Here is a 20,229-nt window from a genome sequence, read left to right as displayed (position 1 = left end):
CTGCAGACTGGGCAGGATCAGCCCTACTTTCATCTCCCTTTCTTACATGCTACTTCATTTCTTTTACAGAAGTCCACTAAATGCCATTACAAAATATAAAGATGATTGTCTGAGTCTCACACAGTCACCTGTGACTTAGGATGGCTTTTGAAACTGTTCAACCCCCACAATAAAAACCATTTTCAAGTTTCCAACCTGTTTTCTCACATTGTTTAAACAGTCTGCTACAGGTATACACAAGACATTTCAAAGTTCCAAATTAAACTACTGAGCTGTTCACTACCAAAAAGTAAAACCCTATCTTCTCAAAATAAATATTTAATGCAGCAGGGTGAGCCTTTCCAAAGCAGCAGCTTTGCTTACAAGTCCCAGTTCACTTGACCTGCAAGCAAAATCACTCAAGAGGTTTAAGACCTTTTCAAATTGCATTCACTGTGTTTTCTGGAAGGACTTTAAAAAAACCACGGGGAGAAAAAAAGACATAGTAGAGAAACAGGAAAATTATTAGGATATTGTTAAATTATCCTTAGAATTGGAGTTAAGGCGATTTTTACAGAAAGAGCTCAGTGGCAGAATTGCCTAATAGTGCTGGAGATAGATTTGTTTTCTGCCTCAGCAGCAGAAATGTTTCCTTTCCCAGGCATTCCCTCAATAGAAACAGTAATATAATGGCAAATAAGATTTTCTTCCTTTCATTCTCTCTCCATTCAGAACTACAAAAGAGAAATAGCCCGTACCTGACTACAGAAACCTTTTAACTCTTGTGCTCCAGAGTAAAGAGCACACAGCAAACTGAGAAGCAAACCAAGGAAACAGCTCACTTAAACAATTGATACCATTCCAAATATCCACCTGACAACTGAGTATCAAGGTGGGAAGAAGAGACAGAGAGTGATGTGTGGGGGAACTCAATTTATAAACTAGCTTGGCTTCCAAAGCCAGAATAATTACTTCTGATATTACAAGCTCATTCTCTAGTGGAGTGAGAAACATGACATGCTATTTTCTTATGCTAATTAAAGCTGCCTGCTGATGGGTGACACTGTTGGGGTGTTGTGGGATCAGAAGCCCAGGCTTGCTGGCAGAGGTGCTGCTGGAACTGACACAGAACCCAAACATCCATTGAGCATCCTCAGCCCAAAACAAGGAGTGCATGAGGACCCATGGAAAACTGACCCTGCTGATTTGTGCTCTTCTTGACTCTCACTGCGTGAGACTTTCTGGACCTTGGCCAGAGATTTTATTCCAAAACCCATCAGATCATGACAGTTGCCTGCTCCTACTCTAAGCTCAAACTAGATCATGACTTAATCTAGACAAATGTAAAGAAGACAGCCATAGTTTAAGCAAAGTATGGTAAATTTTACAATTTAAAAAACCCCTACTTCACAAGTTTATTAAAAGATGTCTTTGAAGTAAAAGCTTGAAAACCACAGAACATGGAATTTTCATAATAAAATAGGGAAAACTTTCTATTCGAAAGGTAATTTGAAAAAAGAATCAGCCAGCGAGGTGCATGAGAGCTCCTAAGTCCACAAGAAGCCCATGACCAATTTCAATGACCTCTGTATTACAGCTCAGTACAACAGTTCTGTAAGCAATTAGTTATTTTTCAAGTGGGTAAGGATTAATAACTCTCCTTTAGGACTCAGTCCACAGTGTAAAGGTAGGATGGAATGACAGTAACTAAAAGCATGCATTTTCCACAGATACTTAGATTTTCTCTTCTCTTTACATAACCACTCTGCTCCTTTCCAAGCAAAGCAGCTCTAAGCCCTCAGTACATTCTCTGAACAGCTTTGACATCTTTCAAACTCTGAGATGGTAGGAAGAGCTGTCTGCCCTTATGGATATGCTATTTGCAATAGCCTGCTTTACAGATGCAAATTATTAAGATAATGCTGAGAAATGTAATAAAACACTGGTTGATGATCTTCTGTTTGATGTCCTACAGAACTCCTGTGGGATTCAATTAGAAATAGGTAAATGCATTCAAAGACAGAGTCTGGTTTCCTTGTCAAATACCTTCATGCTTGTACCCTCAATATTTCAGGCAGGTTCTAAAAGTCAAAAGATTAATTTTCTGTTCTAATTACTTGTTGGATGTAACAGACAAGCATTTTCCAAGTATTTATTAATCTGTGTAGCTTTGATCTAATACCCAAGAGCCATTTTATCTATGCTGTAATTTATTAACATACATAAATATACACTGATCTTCCATGTGGTTCACAATATTGCATCTAAACACAGAAGGCATTTTGAATGAGAAAACGTCTCATTTCTCATTCATACTACAGAAGCAACCATCATCCCCCCTTTTATCTGCACCAAAACATTGGGTATTTTTGATTTTTGAATCTATTTCATCAACACACAAAAAGTCATATTTTATAAAATTCATTATACCAGACTCCCACACTGTTTAAACAAGCAGCAACATTTCATCAAGAACAGGACTGCTTTTTAGAATAAGCATATTTTAAATATCCAAATCTGTGCCATTTTAGGTTTTTTGAGCCAATTAACATTAACAAAACAGTAGTAAGAGCAATAAAGAGGAAGTGACAAACCCACAAGAATCAGGCCTGAATTAATACATTATGCTATACACACTTCCTAGTTTCAAGCCCTGTCAAGAATAATTGCCTTTGAATGCCCATTTCTCTGTTCTTTATCCTGTATCAGAATGCAGCAAACACCCTGTCAAGCTTACAAGTTAATTTCTTGCCAAGTGAATGCATTTTGCAAATTCAAACATGTTAAGAGGACTTCTTTTTAACTGAAGTTACATGTATTTTGAGGATTTGTGCCAAGTTTTCTATATTCAATTTGGGCCTTTTCCAGCAATTTTCATTGATGATGCCTCTCTCTATGAGGAGCTAGAAGTCATCAATACAGAACCAGAATAAAATTATCATTGAAAAAGGACAGAAAACAGTGTTCTCACTGGACTGGAGCTGGCTGACACAGTCAAGCAAATCTTGCTTTTGCTCCTTCACTCAACAAATTCAACCCACAAGTGGGAATCCTGTCCTGAATTTCAATTTTGTTAATATATTTGCAGTTAAGGCAGGAAAGCAAGGATTTATACTGGAAATCCAACAAGAGCCATCAAAGAAGGTCTCACCATCAAGAAGAGCATGAGGGCTGAGAGGAAACAGCAAGTACGTGCTCCAAGCAGAGAAGGAAGAATTTCCCCTCTTAACAGCAAAGAAGGGACAGTTGTTTCACCACCAAACTCCCCATCAATTTAATACCCTGGCTTTATTAATAAAAGTAGGGAATTAACTTTGAATGGATACAGATTAAGGCAAATACCAAGAATTAGCATGAAACTCTTGTTGGCTAATATGTAATGAAGAATGCACAATTCCTCTAAACACAAGTAAGAAATACACCACGTATTGTTTATACCAAACACAGTTGGGGACGTGAGCCTTTCGCCTGGGAAAACCATCTTCAAAGTAGCAACTGTTTTCCCAGCTGTGAATACTCTTTCCTGGGAAATCTATTCGTACCATTACAAAAATAATTTTCAAAGGAATGTAAAATTATTCAGCCTAATCTATGCATATCCATATTTCAGACACAATTCTGTGCCTTCTTAGACATGTCTGTTTACAGAAGGCCTACTATCCTCTATAAACACTACATGGGTGTCATAATTAAATTTACCCCCTTTTTAAAATAAATAAATGTATGGTTAATTTAATAAAATAATTTGAAGCAACTCTATCAATATTCTGATGAAGAAGTGTTAGCAGGAAACAAATGTTTCAGTCCCATAACCAGCTGCCCTCAAAGTTTGTTGTTTTGTGGTTAGTTGTTTTTTTTAAATTTTCCTAATTTGAGAAATATTGCATAGATAAGAAAGCAGATAAACCAAGCAAGATGTCACACAGTAAGCCAAAACTGCCCCATGAATTTAGAGCTTTGTAATTATTTCCTATAACTATCAGAAGGCCACCACACAGAGAGAGGCACTGACAGCCAGTGGGCCAGCAAACTTGTCTCTTAGTGCAAGTAAAAAGACCCCAAACAAATAACCCAAAAATAAACATTCAACTGAAAGGCAGCCCAAAGCAAAGAGAAATAGGCCCAATATTTTAATTATAGACTGACAAAACCCAGCACAATAACATCCATCCTGACATTTAACTTGGCCATTTTGAGAAACAGCTCCCATTCCCCCTTTATCTCTGGGAAACTGTTTTCTGCTGATGGATCTTTCCATCAAGGCACGGGGGGAGATGGAGGGATGGGGGAAGATGAAAGATTATGTCATCTTCTCTTCATAACATGGACAAAACTCTATTTGCATGTTAAAGACACTTTCAAATTGGTCCAAAAACCCCAGTATGAGACGAGATTCTTATTTTAGGATGTTATGCTAAATAAAATTAACTTTTCAGAATTTATTTCCTTTTTTTCTTTAAATATTAAAATTAAATCTTAAATATTAAAATATTAAAGATTTTTACATAATCCTTGAACAAAAATCAATAACCTCAGATAATGCTAATGCTTACAACGGAGGATGAAGCAAGTACATCAAAACCAAACAAGTGCAGGAAGAGTGGACAGTGGAATTGCGATGCAGTTTCCAAAATATACTTTTAATGTATATAAAATACAGTTAATAGTGGTAGCCTGGTAATCAGAAAAAAATCCTGCAACATCACACTAAGTTGTTAACTTCATGGCATTTTTTTAGGATGGGAAAAGATAAACTAAGTTATTTTGATGGCTACAAGATAAGCTTCCCATTAATTAGAAAAATAAATTAAGGGAACAATAATGGATTACTGAGTTTGTTTGCAAATCATCCACAACTCATTATTTCAAGAACAGGCTTTGGGATGAATTAGTGGGTTGTCAAACAAATAAATACACTGTCTGATAATAGCTTTACAGTATCTGCTGGATCAGTTTGCACCAATGTCTGGTTTGCATTCATTAAACATTCAAATTACTACCCCAGTTACCTGATTACAAGCAGCATTAAAGATCATATCAAAGTAGTTATTCCACCCAGTTATTCCACCGAGCTCATGCCCAAAATGTTGGTCTCTACAGCTTAAACATAATTTTAGAGGGTTTTCCAACCAAACAGTGATGTTAAATAATCTTTTTTTATTTTTTGGTGGTTTGCTTTGCAGCTTAAGAATTCTATACTGCTCTTTATGATAACCTCCAAAAAGCCAAACAGAAAAACCCTTTCTTTACAAATTTTGCCTTTTTCCATTTAGTAAACAAATCTTACTGTTTGGGCACCTGCACACTTTGATGAAAGAAACATTATGAGCTACTTGTTTATTTGCCATTGTTTGTAGTATCTGTATGGAATCTCAGAAATTAAATTCCTTTCCCACTGATCCTGCCTTTATCTGAGGAAAATGTTGATTCCTCCTCCTCCAACCACTTGCAATGCTGGAGATAACAAGGAAGTACAAGGAAACACCCACTGGCTGTATGAGCATTACCTAAAGTACCCTTCAACCACGAACAAGGGGATTTGATTTATAAAGATTGATCTTCCCTTACTCATCTTCATTTTCCTTGAAGTTACAACATTCACTAGACTAAATTGGGAAGGAACAGGAAATTAATATTGTTTTCATGGATTATGAATTGTGAATCTTGCCTAATAGATGTTCTGTTCTGAAAGAATTTCCTACTGTTCTGCAGAAAGCCAGCAGCTCTGCAAACAGCACTGCAGCAACGAGAGCTGCCCGTAAATGACAAATCCTTTGACACAGAAGGAGTTCAGAACTCAAAGAGCCCTGGGAATCAAAGCAGCCACACGTTGTTCCCTACCTACAGGGCTGCACCTGGCAGGACTGCTGCTCCAGAAAGGTTTGTGCCATTGGGGCAGATGTAAGTCTGAAGAAATCCACAATCAGAAGCAAAACAGGGGTAATTGCAAAGAAACACTTCTAAGGGTTCTGTTATTTCAAGCTGACGCATTAACAAACAATATTGCATTTCTTTTTTTCAGAGAACTGAAACAAAACCAACTTTTCCAAAAAGATCCATCAGGCAGTTGTTACCCAAGAATCCAATAGTCAGCTTCAAACCACCAGTCTAGATGGCACATTTTAAATCTCTTTTCTTCTTACCCATGTTACAGTTTGAAAGGAAAAACTTAAACACTCTGATAGAGGTCTGCTTAGATCCCATCTGGGGAATTAGCATTGTTCATTAACAGCACATTTCCATTTCATCAACATATAAGTATGTTAGCATATAAGATAACATTCAACATATAAGTATGTTAGCAAACTATAAATGCCATTATAAAAAATGTAAAATTAATATCTAGTGATTTAAAAAAAAATCTGTTTAATATGTGCAATTGTTTCAAGGAGGTAAATAGAACAGTAACATTAGGAGAATCAGTCAGAAAAACCTGAAAGGCTGAATTAAGTTTTTAAACTTATTTAAACTCTAAAATTCAGCTCCACTAGAGATGTCATATTTATAGCTGTGTGGTTCTAAGATCACTCACAAAAACATTCATATTGGGCTTGAACTGCTTATTGCTATTTAGTGTAAACAGAAGAAATTGAGTAGATGAAAATCAATAAAACATCAAGATTACTCTGAAAGGTCAAGCTGTTCCAAGGAAAAATGCCATAGTCTAAGGCTGGTAAGAATTTTTGAAATAAATTTCTTGAAGGAATGATCAGTGTACACAAAATCCAGTCACTGAAAACACACATTAGCCTGCCTCCAGCTCTATAACAAAATCAATTCGACATTTGTATTTTCCACTTTGGAGATTAAATTTGCTGTACTAGAATTAAAAAAAAAAAAAAAGAAAAGAAAAAAAGTAAATCACAGGAATATGACTTAATGAACCAGTGAAACTTCTGTCCCATTAAAAACTCTGACTTCTTTCTACCACAGATGAGACACCTTAGGAAAAACTGGAGCCTTCCCATCCTTACTTTCAGAATGCCAGGAAGAGTTTCCTTTAATTCAATTATTGCATTAAAAACCAATCACAGCTCATCAGACTGCAGGCACCATGAGTCAGGAATTCCTGTAGATCTAGCAAAATTCCAGCTTATTTTAAAGTAACAGAAATCAAATTAAAGTAAGTAAAGGTGCAGAATAAACCTTCTCAGCAGTTGCCTAACATTTGTTCCACATTTCTTACTTGGAACCATTCACTGACTGAGCACAGCCCCAGAGCCCCTCCTGATCTTCCCGTTCACACAGAGCAGTTTTACCTTGTTCTGTTACACTTTCCATGCTCACAAGATTTGATGACCAAAAGCACTTTAAAGCATAAATGCCAGCGTGCCTTAACCAAGCATTTCACAAAGCTGGGAGTACTTACACTGAGTAACCACCAAACTGCCAAGCAATTCACTTTTTAACCACTTCTAAAGTAAAATTACTTAAGATCTGCCTCACATTTTTCATTCTCAACAGTTATTTCAAAAATAAAATAAAAAAGAAGTGGTCTATTAACTTAGGCTTTCCTCCATCAACAGTTAGAGTTTATGAAGCTGATGCCAAGAAGTGGTTTGTCATAGACCTTTTATGGCATTCCCTAAAACTCACTATATACATGTTCAAGCCACCCACTGGCATCAGCTTTTATGATTCCAAGAACTGTTGTGCTTATTGGGGCTCCCTAACAGCATTAAGGATTCCTCTTTCCATTGCTCTTTGCTCTTTCTGTCACAGTCCTACAACCTGCACAGCCCTCAAAACTCATCTGGGTGTTCTAAGAACTGAACACTGCACACCAGATGGTCCAAAAAAGCCTCACTAGCCAGAAGCTTGAAGCCCACCTTGGCTGTTTGGCAGCTTTACATGAAATTATAGATTGTCACGGGCAATAAAATTCTCATTTTGACATTTCAATTTCACACTGTTTTGTCCTGGAAAATTATTTTCCCTCATTTAGAGCACAGCAAATCCACAGTCCGTAATATAAAGGAAAAGAGAAACATTCTCTCTTGTGAAGCTATAAAGACAAAATTTCCTATTTTTGCTTTGACAAAGATGTATTTTTTTCTTACTTAGGAACATTTCTGCTGAGTTCAAAACTGCACAGTCCTCTGAATAGCTTCTGCCAATAGGGTGGCTTTTTTATACTAAGCTTCCCAAACTCTAAGTGCAATACTTAGATACACAAATGCAAGAGTTCTTCAAATATGTTCTTGTCAATGAGCTTAAATAAAGTCTAATAACAAAATAAGTACTAATTTTTAGTTATATGAGCTCCATTGAGATACACATGTCATGATAAAGAAAGTAACAAGCAGCTTTCACATATATTTTATGTTAGGCCAGGAAACATAAGAGAATTAAGACCACAGCTTCTTGAGGTGATCCTCAAGAATTCCTGAGGGAAAAAACTGCTTTCCCTCTCTACTTCTTGAATTGCTTTACAGTTCTTTGATCCTCATTCCAGAGTAACCACTAAGAATATCAGAACTGAATTGTCCTTGAATTATGCATAATTTCCACCACTTAAAAACCAAAACAAACAAAAAAACAACAACAACAACAAAAAACCCGACCCCATAAAAACCCCTTCCAACTCCAAGTTCTTACTTAAGTAACATACTGAGATTGCTAATTTTATTCTCATAAAATAATTCATAAAACTTTCAGGAATACAAAGAGACTGCTGACACCTTCTGGCCACTTGACATTCTGTCCAAAAACCAGGAGAACTTCCAAGAAAACATCTTTCATGTTTTCCCAGGCACTCAGGATCACATGAAGACTGAAGCTGCACTGAGATTCCCATATGACAGCTCCTCACTTGGGTCACCTTTCACCCACATCCATCCTCTGTTTTTCACAGAAACACCCAAAACAAACAAAGATTACCCCTCTGCCTGCTATGACTGCACACAGATTTTGCTTAATTTATCATTTCCTAGCTTTAACTCTAGGAATATTGCATCCAAGGAATCACTGCAACTGAATCAAACTCATGTTCAGAACAGAATCTACAGCAACAACAAATCCACTTTGTATTGAATTAAAGAGCCAAACCTGCAGCTTCTGCTGCTTCTTCTTCTTCTTCGGTTTGGTTTCCAATTCTAGCTCATCCTTTTGGGCCACATCTTCCTTCAGCTTTTTTCTTTTTTCTGCCTTCTTTTCTTTTTTTTCCGCCTTCTTTTCTTTTTTTTCCACGATCATTTTTGGCATTCTAAAATGCTGTCCTGTAACAGAAACCACCAAACTGCAGTTAGAACTTTTTTTAATATTAAATATCAGTCTCATATACAGACAGCTATACTATAATTACACTGCTATGATAATTTTTTGTGACTACCTAACTATGAAATGTATGTCTGCACTGAAATTTGCTTCATTTTGGAGAATTTTCGTGTATTCCTTTAGGAATACATTGTAGTTAAGCTACTGGAATACTCAAATGCCAATCCCCTGTAGGATTCTCCACACCTTTTGTCCTCTGAGGCCCTGATGTGAAAAATGCCTCAGTGATATTCCGGGTAGGAATTCCCCATAATTTAGGTTGTGCTTTCTGCAGGTTAAAACACACCACATTGAACTGTTTGATCAACTGCCTACCTCAGATAACATCCCATCATCTCAAAATACATTCACATGACTGTTAATAATTTTATTAATATGCATATGTGTGCCCTCACAAGGAAAATGTAAGGCTATTTGATTACTAAACAGTTTTAAACCACTAGTTCTGATTAAACTGCAAGCTTTTCTGTTTTCCTATAGGTTAACAGGGTAAAACTATGCTCGAAGAACTGTCTCACTAGCTTTATCTTTATTTTAGACTGAAACAAGGATGAACATGAACAGGAGTCCCAGACAACACTGCAGCTGGGTCTGAAAGCAGGTCTAGTTGTAACTCCGTACTATTTCTTTGCCACAACGCCTGATTTAAGCGACTTTCCCCAGTTGTCCCAACACTGTCACTTTCAGTGCCAATTTCGGCGTCACTTTCACCACACAGGCAAATATCGCTCAGTCACAAATATCTACCTTGAATTATACACCAAAATACAAAACAACCCACAAGCCCACCTCGGGGGGTCCCCAATAGAACAGAAGGTGCCAAAGGAGAGATTCGGCACTGCCGGGATAGCGGAGCCAGGCCTGGCACGTGTGAGGCAGAGCCGTGCCCGGCCCGGGAGGGCACCCAGCCCCCAGCCAGCCCTGCACAGGCCGCCGGCTCCGCTCCCCAACACGGATTCACTTCCCAACATAAACCCTGGGTTCACATCCCAACGCAAACCCTCCCTCACATCCCAACGCACCCCCTCAGCCACCGCCGCGCATGTGGCCAGGCCGGACCGAGCCTCCCCGCCCCTCCCGCAGCTCCGTGCGGGCAGGGGGACCCCCGGAGGAGCCGCCGCCGCCACCCCCGAGGGAACCCAGGGCTGCGCCCCCCGCCCGCCCCACACGCACCTCCCGCAGCCGTCGCCCCGGCACATTCAACTGAGCCGCACGCTTGGCGCCGCCGCCCGCCCTTGACTCTCATTGGCTACGCGGGGAGAATGGCGGTACCTGGTTGGCTGCTGATCTGTCAATCACGCTGGTGACCAATAGAAAGCAGCGCTCGGAGTTAAAGCACCCATCAGGAACACGTGTGCGGAGGAACGTTCCGCCGGCTTCTGGCGGTGTGGGTGACGTCACCTTCCCGCGCCGAGCTCCGTCTGTGGCCCCGCCCTTTGGCCTGGGAGGGTCCCGAAATCGGGAGCTGGGCCTGGCCGGGATCCACCCGCATCCTGACAGGGATCCTCCCGGGCCTGGCACGGATCGTCCCATGTCCTGGCCGGGATCCGCCCGCATCCTGGCAGGGACCCATCTGCACCCTGCTGGGACCCCCCGGGGCCCGGCAGGGATAGGCCGGGATCCCCCCCGCACCCTGCTGGGACCCCTCAGGGCCTGGCAGGGACCCCCCCCCCCCCCTGCAGACACACTGAGGTGTGGCTCTGTGGAGAACGGCTCCGATCCCTTCGAGCCCGCAGATCCTAAAGGCTCCAGATCCTAAAAGATGCTGAAGTGTGAGACAGTAGTACCCGTGTCCAAATGGGGTCTGGTGGAATGCGTGGGAAGAGGCCAAGGGTGTGGTTTGACAGATGGAGGAAACACCTCCGAGGACAATTTCCAGGAAGCAAGCTGGTTTCCATGTTTTCATTTTCTGTAAATACCCCATGCACAAACTTTTCCAAGTCCCTTTGCCAACTTAAAGGCCAGAATTTTGGCCACATACACACACGTAGATGACACATTATTTTTCAGGACAACCTGAGAGAGGGCTGTTGTTCCCCTTTGCTTGGATCCCAGCATCCCTGAGATGCTGGATGTGGGAGCAGATGCTGCTGGCAAACACGTCCCTGCACATTGCAGGCACTGATGGGAAGGGGCAACCTCTGCTTTTCCACCTCCTCCCCACACCGAGGTGCCCTCCTGCCCCCAGCCATCCCTGCTGGGCTGGGACAGCCTCTTTCCCCTGGGCCGTGTCCTCACAGCACAGTCAGAACCTGGAATTCCCAAAGCACCACTGGGGTGCATGGCATTGTTTGGAATGGGTGCTGGTTAGAAATTATGCTCAAAAAATAAAAAATGTATATAAAATATAGCAGTGTGCTAGGGCTGAGTTAGGGTGTTGGTACACGGGATAATCAGAGGGTGGTGGTACCTAAAACTAAAGCTGTAATTTGAGCTTCTGCTCCAATATTTTCTATGTTTAGACTTCCTAAAATAGATTGTGTTATTGCATATCCTATTGTGACATCCTGTGGTTGAACACAGTATTACAGGTACCATCAAATCACAGTCTTGGCTGCAGGATTGCAAAAACTCAGATTATGTGGAGTGCTCAGTGTAACTCATATCTATTTTACATGTGCAGTTTGGCCAGCAAGCTGTGATCTTCTCCAAAAACTTCTCCAGGATGAGAAATCAGACTGGGTCAAACATAAAATGGGATAGCACAGAGATTTGTGTTGTGCTGGACAGAAATGACATCTGTCCTTTCTTAGGAAAGGCCTGTGACTCAAGGTGTTGATTGTTTATGTGCTGTCCCTGTGAAGGACCCTAAATCCACATTTCCTCCTCAGGCAGCATTCCCACCCCAAGGATTAAACTGTTCAAAAAGAGACACAACAATCTTTGCATACCTGCAGCACCCCCAAGGATGTGGAAACCACATGCACTAACTGCACTCCCATCTCTTACAGTACCAGCAGAGGTGGCTTTTCCCAGGTCAGGGAACTCAGCACTGCTCCTCACAGTGCTTCTCCTCCCACCTCAGCAGCACTGCAGGGCATTGAAGGGGCTGCAATTTCCCTCCAGGTAGCCCTAAGCCAACACTGCAGCCCAGAAGCCCCAGCATGCAGAGGAATGGCTCCAATGACACATGAAATTGAGGTCTTGACCCCCTGACACCATCAGAAAGCCCTGACATTTTTCTCACAATTAGCTGGATGAGAGGTCTACTTAGATCCCATCTGGGGAATTAGCATTGTTCATTAACAGCACATTTCCATTTCATCAACCTATAATATTTCAGGCCTCAAGCTAAGCAGCTGGATACTCATGCAGTTTTAAAGAGCCAAGAGAGCTGATCAGGATAAGAGATGGAGCATTATCTGCCATGACTTCACTTGTTTAAGCTTTTCAGGAAGACAGCAAGAGCAGCCTCCCTAAACAACGCTGTATTTTGGCTTTATTCTCATTACACAAGACACAGGACTTTCTCTGGCTTCCTTTTCTCCCTGAAACCACAAAATATATTCCTGCAAATCTAGATTTCTGTCTAAGGGACAATAAATGATGAAGAATTCTACTGCACGTGCCTCTGTGAGCACCAGCCTTCAGACAGGACCTGAAAAAGGACCTGTAAAAAAGATGGTTTGGCTTTATAAATAAAGGTCTTCCAATGACATCCAGAATCCAAGATGGATGGTTTTTGTCATGCAGAGCCAGAACACTTCCAAAAGGATTGAGACATATGACAGTGGCTTGTATTTCACATTTTCATTTTGGGAGATTCCTAGTTCAGGCTTGGCACAACCTAAGCAAATATAACTGTATTTCATACCAACTGTAATCTTCTACCTACCACCATCACCTCACTTCCTACATCAAATATTTTTCATAGCATTCAAGTTTTTATTCAAAATAGAGGAACAAATAACATTGGCTTGGAAAGGGTAGCAGTTTATTGCATGCATACATAATTATGATACAAAAATAAGTTAATTGCATAGAAATTTATAGAGAAGGATAGAAGATATTAACTTCATTTTAAAGGTTTGATCCAGATGTGAAGAGCCTCTACTATCTGCACCTGTAAGACATAAAAATGCACTGTAAGGGTTGCACAACTGAAACTTTCAGTCACATGAGCTACAACATGCCAGGGAAGGGCTTGGGCCATTTATTTTAATTCAGGAGCTTGCTGTGCTTTTCTCACTCTGATGAAACACCATTTTCCCAGAACTTGGCCAAACCTCTCACTGAGCAGGTGGGAGAGCAGCCTGCAGATACAATTTGATGTCCCAATGCTTGTGTCTATGAGAACACTTTAATCACTCCATTACAGAGGAGCAGGGATTTACCTCTGCTGTCAGAACCCCTCTACTGCACTCCCAACACCACTTACAGGTCAGCCACCAGCTCTAGAGCACTCAGAGGTGTGACAGTGGCACTGCCACAGCCTGGTTTTAGTTTGTCTTTTCTCCTGATACCTGTTGTGCTGACGATTCCCATTAGATGGCACTCCAATTGCTCCCGGGGACTTGAAGGTGGGATGAGATGCTCTCATCAGAGCTGCACATCTACAAACAAACACAACCAGGCTCAGCACCTATGCACTCTGTATTTTCACTCTTCCATCCAGTTTAATCATCTGCATCTGTCACACAAATCTCACAGTCCTACTGCACAGAACAGTCAAGGTATGTCTGCCTGCAAAAGACAGATTTTTTTATTAACATTAAGTTCAAACTTGGTTTGTCAGGATATTGATTATTCTTGGTTACTTCAAAGTGCTGGACAGAGCTTTAGGATTCTAATATGTGGAGCTTGACCCCAAAGGATGCTTGAGTTGGCCAGTGTCTATTCTCAATTAGGAGAGACTGATACAGGTAAGCTTGAAAATCCAGGAAAGCATTTGACAAGCTTTTTCTCTTGGTTCAGAAATTTGGCCTGAGACGCAAGAGGAAATCGTGGCTATTTCATTGGCATGACCAGTAGTTTCCAGAATTCCCTGTCTGTCCAAGCTCCCCACCAAGCCTGATACCAGCCCTGAGACCTCATCTTGAGCTGAAGTATCCCAAGTCCAGCTCACCCTGCCTTGGAGATGGGCCGGCTGCTCCCTCTGCAGTCATGATCCAGAGGATGCCGGTGTTTAATGCAGAAGCTGCTACCACACTGTTCACAAACCACCTTCATCATCTCTTTCCTTTTGCAGCCTGGCTTTGTGCATTTGTTTGTGAAGATCTGAGTGAGAGAGGACAGGGAGTTGGCAATGTTTGCTTTCTGTGAGCCATGACCGAGCTGAAGGCACAGGAAGGCAGCTCAGACTTCAGCAGCCGTTTTCTTACCTTCTGCTTTTGCTGGGCTGGGTTGTACTTGCAGTCCTTATCTATGTGGGCTCCAACTACAATATCTGGGATTTCTCCCTTCTGCACTGGGATAGGTGTGTTACAGAGGGGACACACTGGCACCTGCACATTCTAAGAACACACAGCACAGATCAGCATCACAGAGTTAAAGAATTGTTTAGATTGAAATAGACCTTTAAGATAAGCAAGTCCAACCATTACAAATCCAACCCTATTTTGTGTCTTTCCCCTTGTCTTACCCATAGATAATAGGAATATATTCCTAAATGTTTAATGTTCTCATTTGCTAATGCTTTTAAAGACACACTTCACAACAGTAACTGCAAATCCCCATCCAAAAACCACATAGTAATGCTTTGCCAAACCAATTGTAGCAGTGTATTTGGTAAGTTGACTTTAAATATCCTTTTGGCTTTTCTGGAATTACAGCCTTTGAATACTTCAAAGCCCAAGTACAGGCCAGAGATCAAAGTTTGGACCCACTTGTTCTATTTATTTCTTCTGTAGTTTCATGTTTGTTGTTCTTCAACTTACAGGACTTGGACCCCAGAAAATTTTAGACCACAATACATTCCTTGAAATATAAAGCACTCCTTTCTGGGGAGATGCACTGTAAGTGAAAAAAAAACTAGAATCTAGCAGATGTGACCTCTAAAATGACAGGTTTTTATATATTAGAAATCCAGATGTATTTTTAACTTGCATCTTGAGGTTCTCCCATCCACTTTTATTGAAATCACAGGTGGAGTTTCAGAGCAGCCCTTAAAAATGACACAGCAATTCTGCAGGGTGAATTATGACTCAGGTCATACAGAACTCACTTTCTTGTAGGCAGAGCTGCACTTGTGGTCATCGTAACGGATGTGATCTTTACAGAACACTTCCCCACATGCGTCACATTTCAGAGGAAGGAAATCTGTGAGAAGAGTAAAAACGAAAACATTTTTATGGAACAAAGCTAACAACTCTTAGAGTACTCACAGAAGTCTACACGTAAATTCTAAAGCAGTTTCTGTCGAGCCACAATCCAATTATCTCTATAGAGATTAGATCATTCTTCACAAATATTAAAAGAGCAAGAGTGGTAAGTTTTCCTTTTTTATCTGTAGCATAAGACAAACACAAGCCATAAGCACCTCAGGAGCTCTTCAAAAGCAGAAACCTTAGTGAGCAACTAGTCAAGAGCTAAGAGCTGAAGTACAAATGCAAAGCCCAGTTTCAAAAATCACGTTATTCTTGAAAAGCCATTCCTTAACAATTTAACACCTACAGGAACAACAGCTATCACTCTTTCCCTAGCCCTGCTGAGGGGGTACCACAGCAGCACTGGTGTCTAGCATTACTGCCAGCAACCCGGACAGCCTCGGGGACAGCAGCGGCCCCCGGTACCCTCCGTGATGGGTCCGCGGGGCGGGCGCTGCTCGGGGCTCGCTCCGAGCCCGCACTTACCCAGCTGTTTGCAGGAGCGCTCGGAGCAGTGCTCGCCCAGCCACGGCAGCTCCATGGCACACGGGGACCCTGCTCTGCCGCGGGGACGGTGACAAAGAGCGGAGCCCCGGGACGGGCGCGCCCGCCGCGGCTTTATCGGCTCGGGGCGCTGAGTCAGCGCAGCCACGTGCTGAGTCACGCTCCCGCCGCGCCCCGCCCCGTGACGTCACGGCCGCCACAGCCAATGGCGTGCCCCGCCACCCCTCGCGCGTGCGCGGGCAGCGGCCAATGGGAGGCCGGGGGACGGCTGAGTCACGGTCGGGGGCGGGGCCTGGGAATGGGAATAATGGGGGTGGGAATGTGGATAAGAAAAGAAAGAAAAATGAATAAGAATAAGAATAAGAATGGAGATAGGTACTGGAGTGAGAAAAGATTTGGGGCAACAGAGCAAGGGCAAGGACATGAGCTCAGGGTGGAGGTGGCAGGGGTTGGTAATGGAGACCAGATCCAGCAGAAACTTCCCCAGTTGGTCTCTGTTTTAAATGCTTGTCTCACTTTGACAAGGCACCTTGAGATCAAGCTGTGTTTTAGAAACGTGGATCTTTGGAGGTGTGTGACAATGCTGGCTTCATACAGAGCAGAGGAGGACTGGTGATTTCATGACACTTGCTACAGGATTGAGAAATGACAAAGTGTTGTTCTGCCCCTGCTCTCCCCATAAACACCTGACTGTGCTGTGGTGCATGACTCAGACACAGAGTGGAGCCATGAGGTCAAAGGGGAGCTCTGGGATTGCATCTATTGACTGCCTGCACAGGCCACTTTGTGCTGTTGAACTCCAGGAGTGGCATGTGCCACTGCTCCACCTTCCACATCACCCACCAACGTGGCACTCATGTGACTCCTGTGACTGCTGTGGGTGTCACAGGCAGCCAACACACTTGGAGCACTTCCCAACAGCACATTCCTGCTGGATTAAATGATACCATGTCATCAGCCAGACACTCTGCCCACTCTTCAATTAATTTTCTCTCCTAAACCCATAAAATTACCAAATCTCCTCACATAAACCCTTACTCCACAGAACAGCTGAGCTGACAGAGCATTACATTCTGCCACAGGTTTCTGAAGGGTAAACTCTGATTTCACATCCTCCACTGTGGTGTTTGCTGTCTGGGGTCTTCTGGGACAGCTGTGCCACATCCATGGGAACACCCAAAACCCGCCCTGGGACAGCCTGGTCAGGGGACAGCCAGAGCATGGCACTCTCCCCCATTTCTTCTGTTCTTCTGACTTGGTTGGTTCTGGCAGTTTGGGACAGGTGAATTTTAAAATGGAAGAGGAAACAGCAGAAAAATATCCAAATTCAAATAGTGAGAGAAAGTCAAGTTATCCAAGGTACTTCAAGAGCTTGGCTCTATTATGCATCAGCTTCCTTGTACAGCTCAGAATCTTGGGAGGTGCAAAAAACCCCACATGTCCTGCTGAGCTTGAAGGCTGATTTTTTTTTTCCTTACAAAGCACCTACCCAGTGCTTGAGAGGAGTGGGATCCCCATGATCTTCCCAGGAAGGCTTGCCAAAAAACTGTGGGGTGAGCTAAGCAGAGAGGAAGAGGTTCCCTGGCTGGCTGAGAGTGCCCTGAAGGCTGGAGAGCTGCTGCCAAAGGGATCCTGTTTTATGGTGGAGAAGGGAGGAGTTTGCTCGTGGATAACAACAGAAATGGCTCTGCACAGATTAGATGCTCTTAACGAAGGCTGTAAATCCCAAGTCTGGAAACCCACACAGTACAGGCAGGCATCTTAATAGAAACGAGGATTAGAAATTAGCTGAGGTCTTTAGTGATATTTTTAGAAGGTGGCTCCTGACAGGTTAGGCTGCTGAGAACCAGAGGGAAGTACAGAACCCTGTATTACTTGGGAAAGGATCACACAGTGCAGTGTGTGATTAGAGGCTGGCTAGCTTAGTGACAAAGGGGATAGGTGGGTTAGGGCTGATTCGGGAGGAATTAGCAAGGGAAATTGCTTGAGAAGCAGAATTTGATTAGGGGCAGCCAACATGGATTTGTGAAAGGAAAGCTATGTGTAACTAACTTGCTGGAGTCTGGGGGAGGCAGCGTTCCCTGGCAGCCTGTGGAGTGTTGGTTTTATATAAATGATCTGCAAAGGGCCCCTTTGCCACCTGAATGGTGACACTGGGTGGGATGGATGGCAATCCCCTCCCTCCTTTGCATCTGCATGGACTCTCTGCCTCCTCTTTTCTCATCCATCCCTTCTACTTCCTTTCTAGTTTTTATGGGAGGAGGCCTATTGCATTTCCCCATGTCCCATGCTTTTTGTCATTCCCTTTCTCTCCCTGCAGTCCATGGGATTGCCTCTTGTGGGGGTATTAAGCATCATTATCCACCCCACCACACCAACCTGCTCTGCCTTGGGACCTGCATTGCATCCTAAAGGGGGAATAAAACCCCTCAGAAGAGGACATTCATGGCACAGCAGGGGAACAACTGTCCAACACCACTGCCAGCCACAGGCACATCATGGATGGGGAGCCAGGGATGTGCTTCCATCCTGTCTCTCAGGGAGGGTCTGTCCCCTTTCCAGCACCTGGGTAATGACAGCACAGCACAGAGATGCCCATGGCCAGGACAGCCAGGCCCATCCACCTCCTCTCTGCCTTGTGTGTCCCAAACTCCTCCCAACACCATCCAGAAGACACAGATCAGTCCCTGTCCCTGGTGTCCCCAAGGCCACCTCGTTGCCTGCAGTGCTCCTGCTTGTTGCTCCAGCTGCAGAGCCACTGCTGTGGCATTAACATCAGGGTGACTCCAGCTCTCATTTGCCTTTTCCAGGTCTCTGAACTCCAATCCCAATGTCCTGCTTTTCAGCTCATAATTTCGTGCCAGGCTCTTAAAACTGGATTTTATTTTTATTGCAGTGACCCTGTGATGCTGCCTGATCCCTCTGTGGAGGAGACATGACATCTCCATTACACAGCTCAGATAAGTGTCTTAAAGAGACCACACACAAAGGAACTAATGGTACCTATTTTTATTAGGTTTATTACAGGAGGGGAAGGAAAGCAGTCCCATCTCCCCACAGTATACTCTGTTAACAGCAGCAGACAGACAGGAGAGATCTGTGGAGGTGGATCAGTTTTCCAAGAATATTAGCTACTGCTGCTCTAAAATTAGAGTCTAGGGAGAGCAGACAGGTTGACATAATTGAAAGGGCTGTCTTATGGGATGACATAGTTAAACAAGTCCATGATCAGCTTTAGAGTGACAGCTCAGCGACTTCTTCTAATCCTCAAAGGAGCACTGAGTTGCAAGGCTGTGATTTAACTAGTCCTGGATCTTATCTTGTGATGATGTCAATATTATTAGAACCTGCTCCTAAAGAGAAGCCTCCAAAATCACTGCACATGAACCCACTGGCATTGCAGGCACGACTCTGCTGCAGCTTCACCCTGCAGAGCCCGTGGTTGACACAAACACTGCCCTGCTGCCCTTCTTACACACCTGGTTCTGTCCCTGTGGGCTGGGCTGCAGGGGCAGGGCCAGAAACAGGATTAAGAGCCTCATTTCAGGATGGAGATGAAAAATGTCCTTCAGCCGCCCATTTTATTCAAGGTAATTTAATAGCAAACACAAACTAACAAAGTTAGAGGTGAAATATAATAGCAGGAACCCCATAAAAAGTAACCTAATCTGTAAGATAAATAGACAACACTTTAGCCTGGGGAGATAGCAAATAAAAGAGAAATATGAGCAGAGCCATTCTCAATTCATAACTAACTTTAAAGAGAAATAATGAAGATGAGTTCTCCAACTTTTAATGCCCTAAGATTCTTCTCCATAAAAAAAAAAAACCAAACCCAAAAAACACAAAAAAAACCCACGACGAAAACAACAACAACAACAACAAAAAACCAAACCAAAAACGCACTTTTCATGTTTTCCTCACACATTGTATGTCCCAGCCAATGTCCTGGATCATTCCCACACAGGGGGCATCCATCAGAAAGGGAAATGATGATGTGGAGAAACCCTACTGCAATTCCTGATGGAGCAGGAGACATCAGGGATGGAGCTTTTCATGCTCTTGGTTGCCTTTGGTGGCCACCTGCCACTGCCTTGTTTTGGGTGCACAGCTCAGAGCACCCACAGCCTTCATGGTGGCATTAGTCTGACATTTATTATTTTAA

General features: G+C 42.8%; 2 protein-coding genes across 8 annotated transcripts in view; both read right to left on the bottom strand.

Annotated features, from left to right (window-relative positions):
• CHLSN (cholesin) overlaps positions 1-15,502 on the bottom strand; it is a 125,000-nt gene extending 109,498 nt beyond the window's left edge. The window contains exons 1-2 of one of the 3 annotated variants that reach the window (XM_071443996.1): positions 15,419-15,502; positions 9,028-9,197 (exon numbers count right to left, since the gene is read on the bottom strand). In XM_071443996.1, coding sequence (XP_071300097.1) covers positions 9,028-9,183 — 156 coding nt within the window. In that variant the 5' untranslated portion in view covers positions 9,184-9,197; positions 15,419-15,502. Of the gene's footprint in view, positions 1-9,027; positions 9,198-10,428; positions 10,760-15,418 lie in introns of those variants that run through there. The other 2 variants (XM_071443995.1, XM_071443997.1) reach the window with 2 other exon arrangements.
• Positions 13,168-16,204, bottom strand: ZFAND2A (zinc finger AN1-type containing 2A). Of its 5 annotated transcripts, none has more exons than XM_071444001.1 (6): positions 16,047-16,204; positions 15,419-15,513; positions 14,577-14,708; positions 14,321-14,472; positions 13,634-13,808; positions 13,168-13,318 (listed from the first exon to the last, which is right to left on the bottom strand). In XM_071444001.1, exons 1-5 carry the CDS (start codon positions 16,099-16,101, stop codon positions 13,637-13,639), a joined length of 606 nt encoding a protein of 201 aa, XP_071300102.1. In that variant the 5' UTR covers positions 16,102-16,204; the 3' UTR covers positions 13,168-13,318; positions 13,634-13,636. The 5 variants fall into 5 exon arrangements, with proteins under 5 accessions (XP_071300102.1, XP_071300103.1, XP_071300105.1 ...); XM_071444002.1 differs by having other exon boundaries at positions 13,719-13,808; positions 16,047-16,203; XM_071444004.1 differs by lacking the exon at positions 13,168-13,318 and adding an exon at positions 13,904-13,938 and having other exon boundaries at positions 13,719-13,808.
• Positions 16,205-20,229: the final 4,025 nt, after the last annotated feature.

This window comes from Agelaius tricolor, unplaced genomic scaffold, assembly GCF_023055355.1.
Source record: "Agelaius tricolor isolate 1412-34295 unplaced genomic scaffold, bAgeTri1.0.p SCAF_19, whole genome shotgun sequence".
Classification (NCBI taxonomy): Eukaryota; Metazoa; Chordata; class Aves; order Passeriformes; family Icteridae; genus Agelaius; species Agelaius tricolor.
This window is presented reverse-complemented; position numbering and strand designations above follow the sequence as displayed.

Bases quoted from the DNA above. Each gene is read 5' to 3' on its own strand.
- ZFAND2A (XM_071444001.1), bottom strand. From the start codon at position 16,101: ATGGAGCTGCCGTGGCTGGGCGAGCACTGCTCCGAGCGCTCCTGCAAA. The intron at 14,709-15,418 runs GTGAGTTCTGTA...GTGTGTTCTTAG, and splicing joins GCAGCTCTGCCTACAAGAAA to AATGTGCAGGTGCCAGTGTG. The intron at 14,473-14,576 runs GTAAGAAAACGG...TCTCTCACTCAG, and splicing joins CAGCCCAGCAAAAGCAGAAG to ATCTTCACAAACAAATGCAC.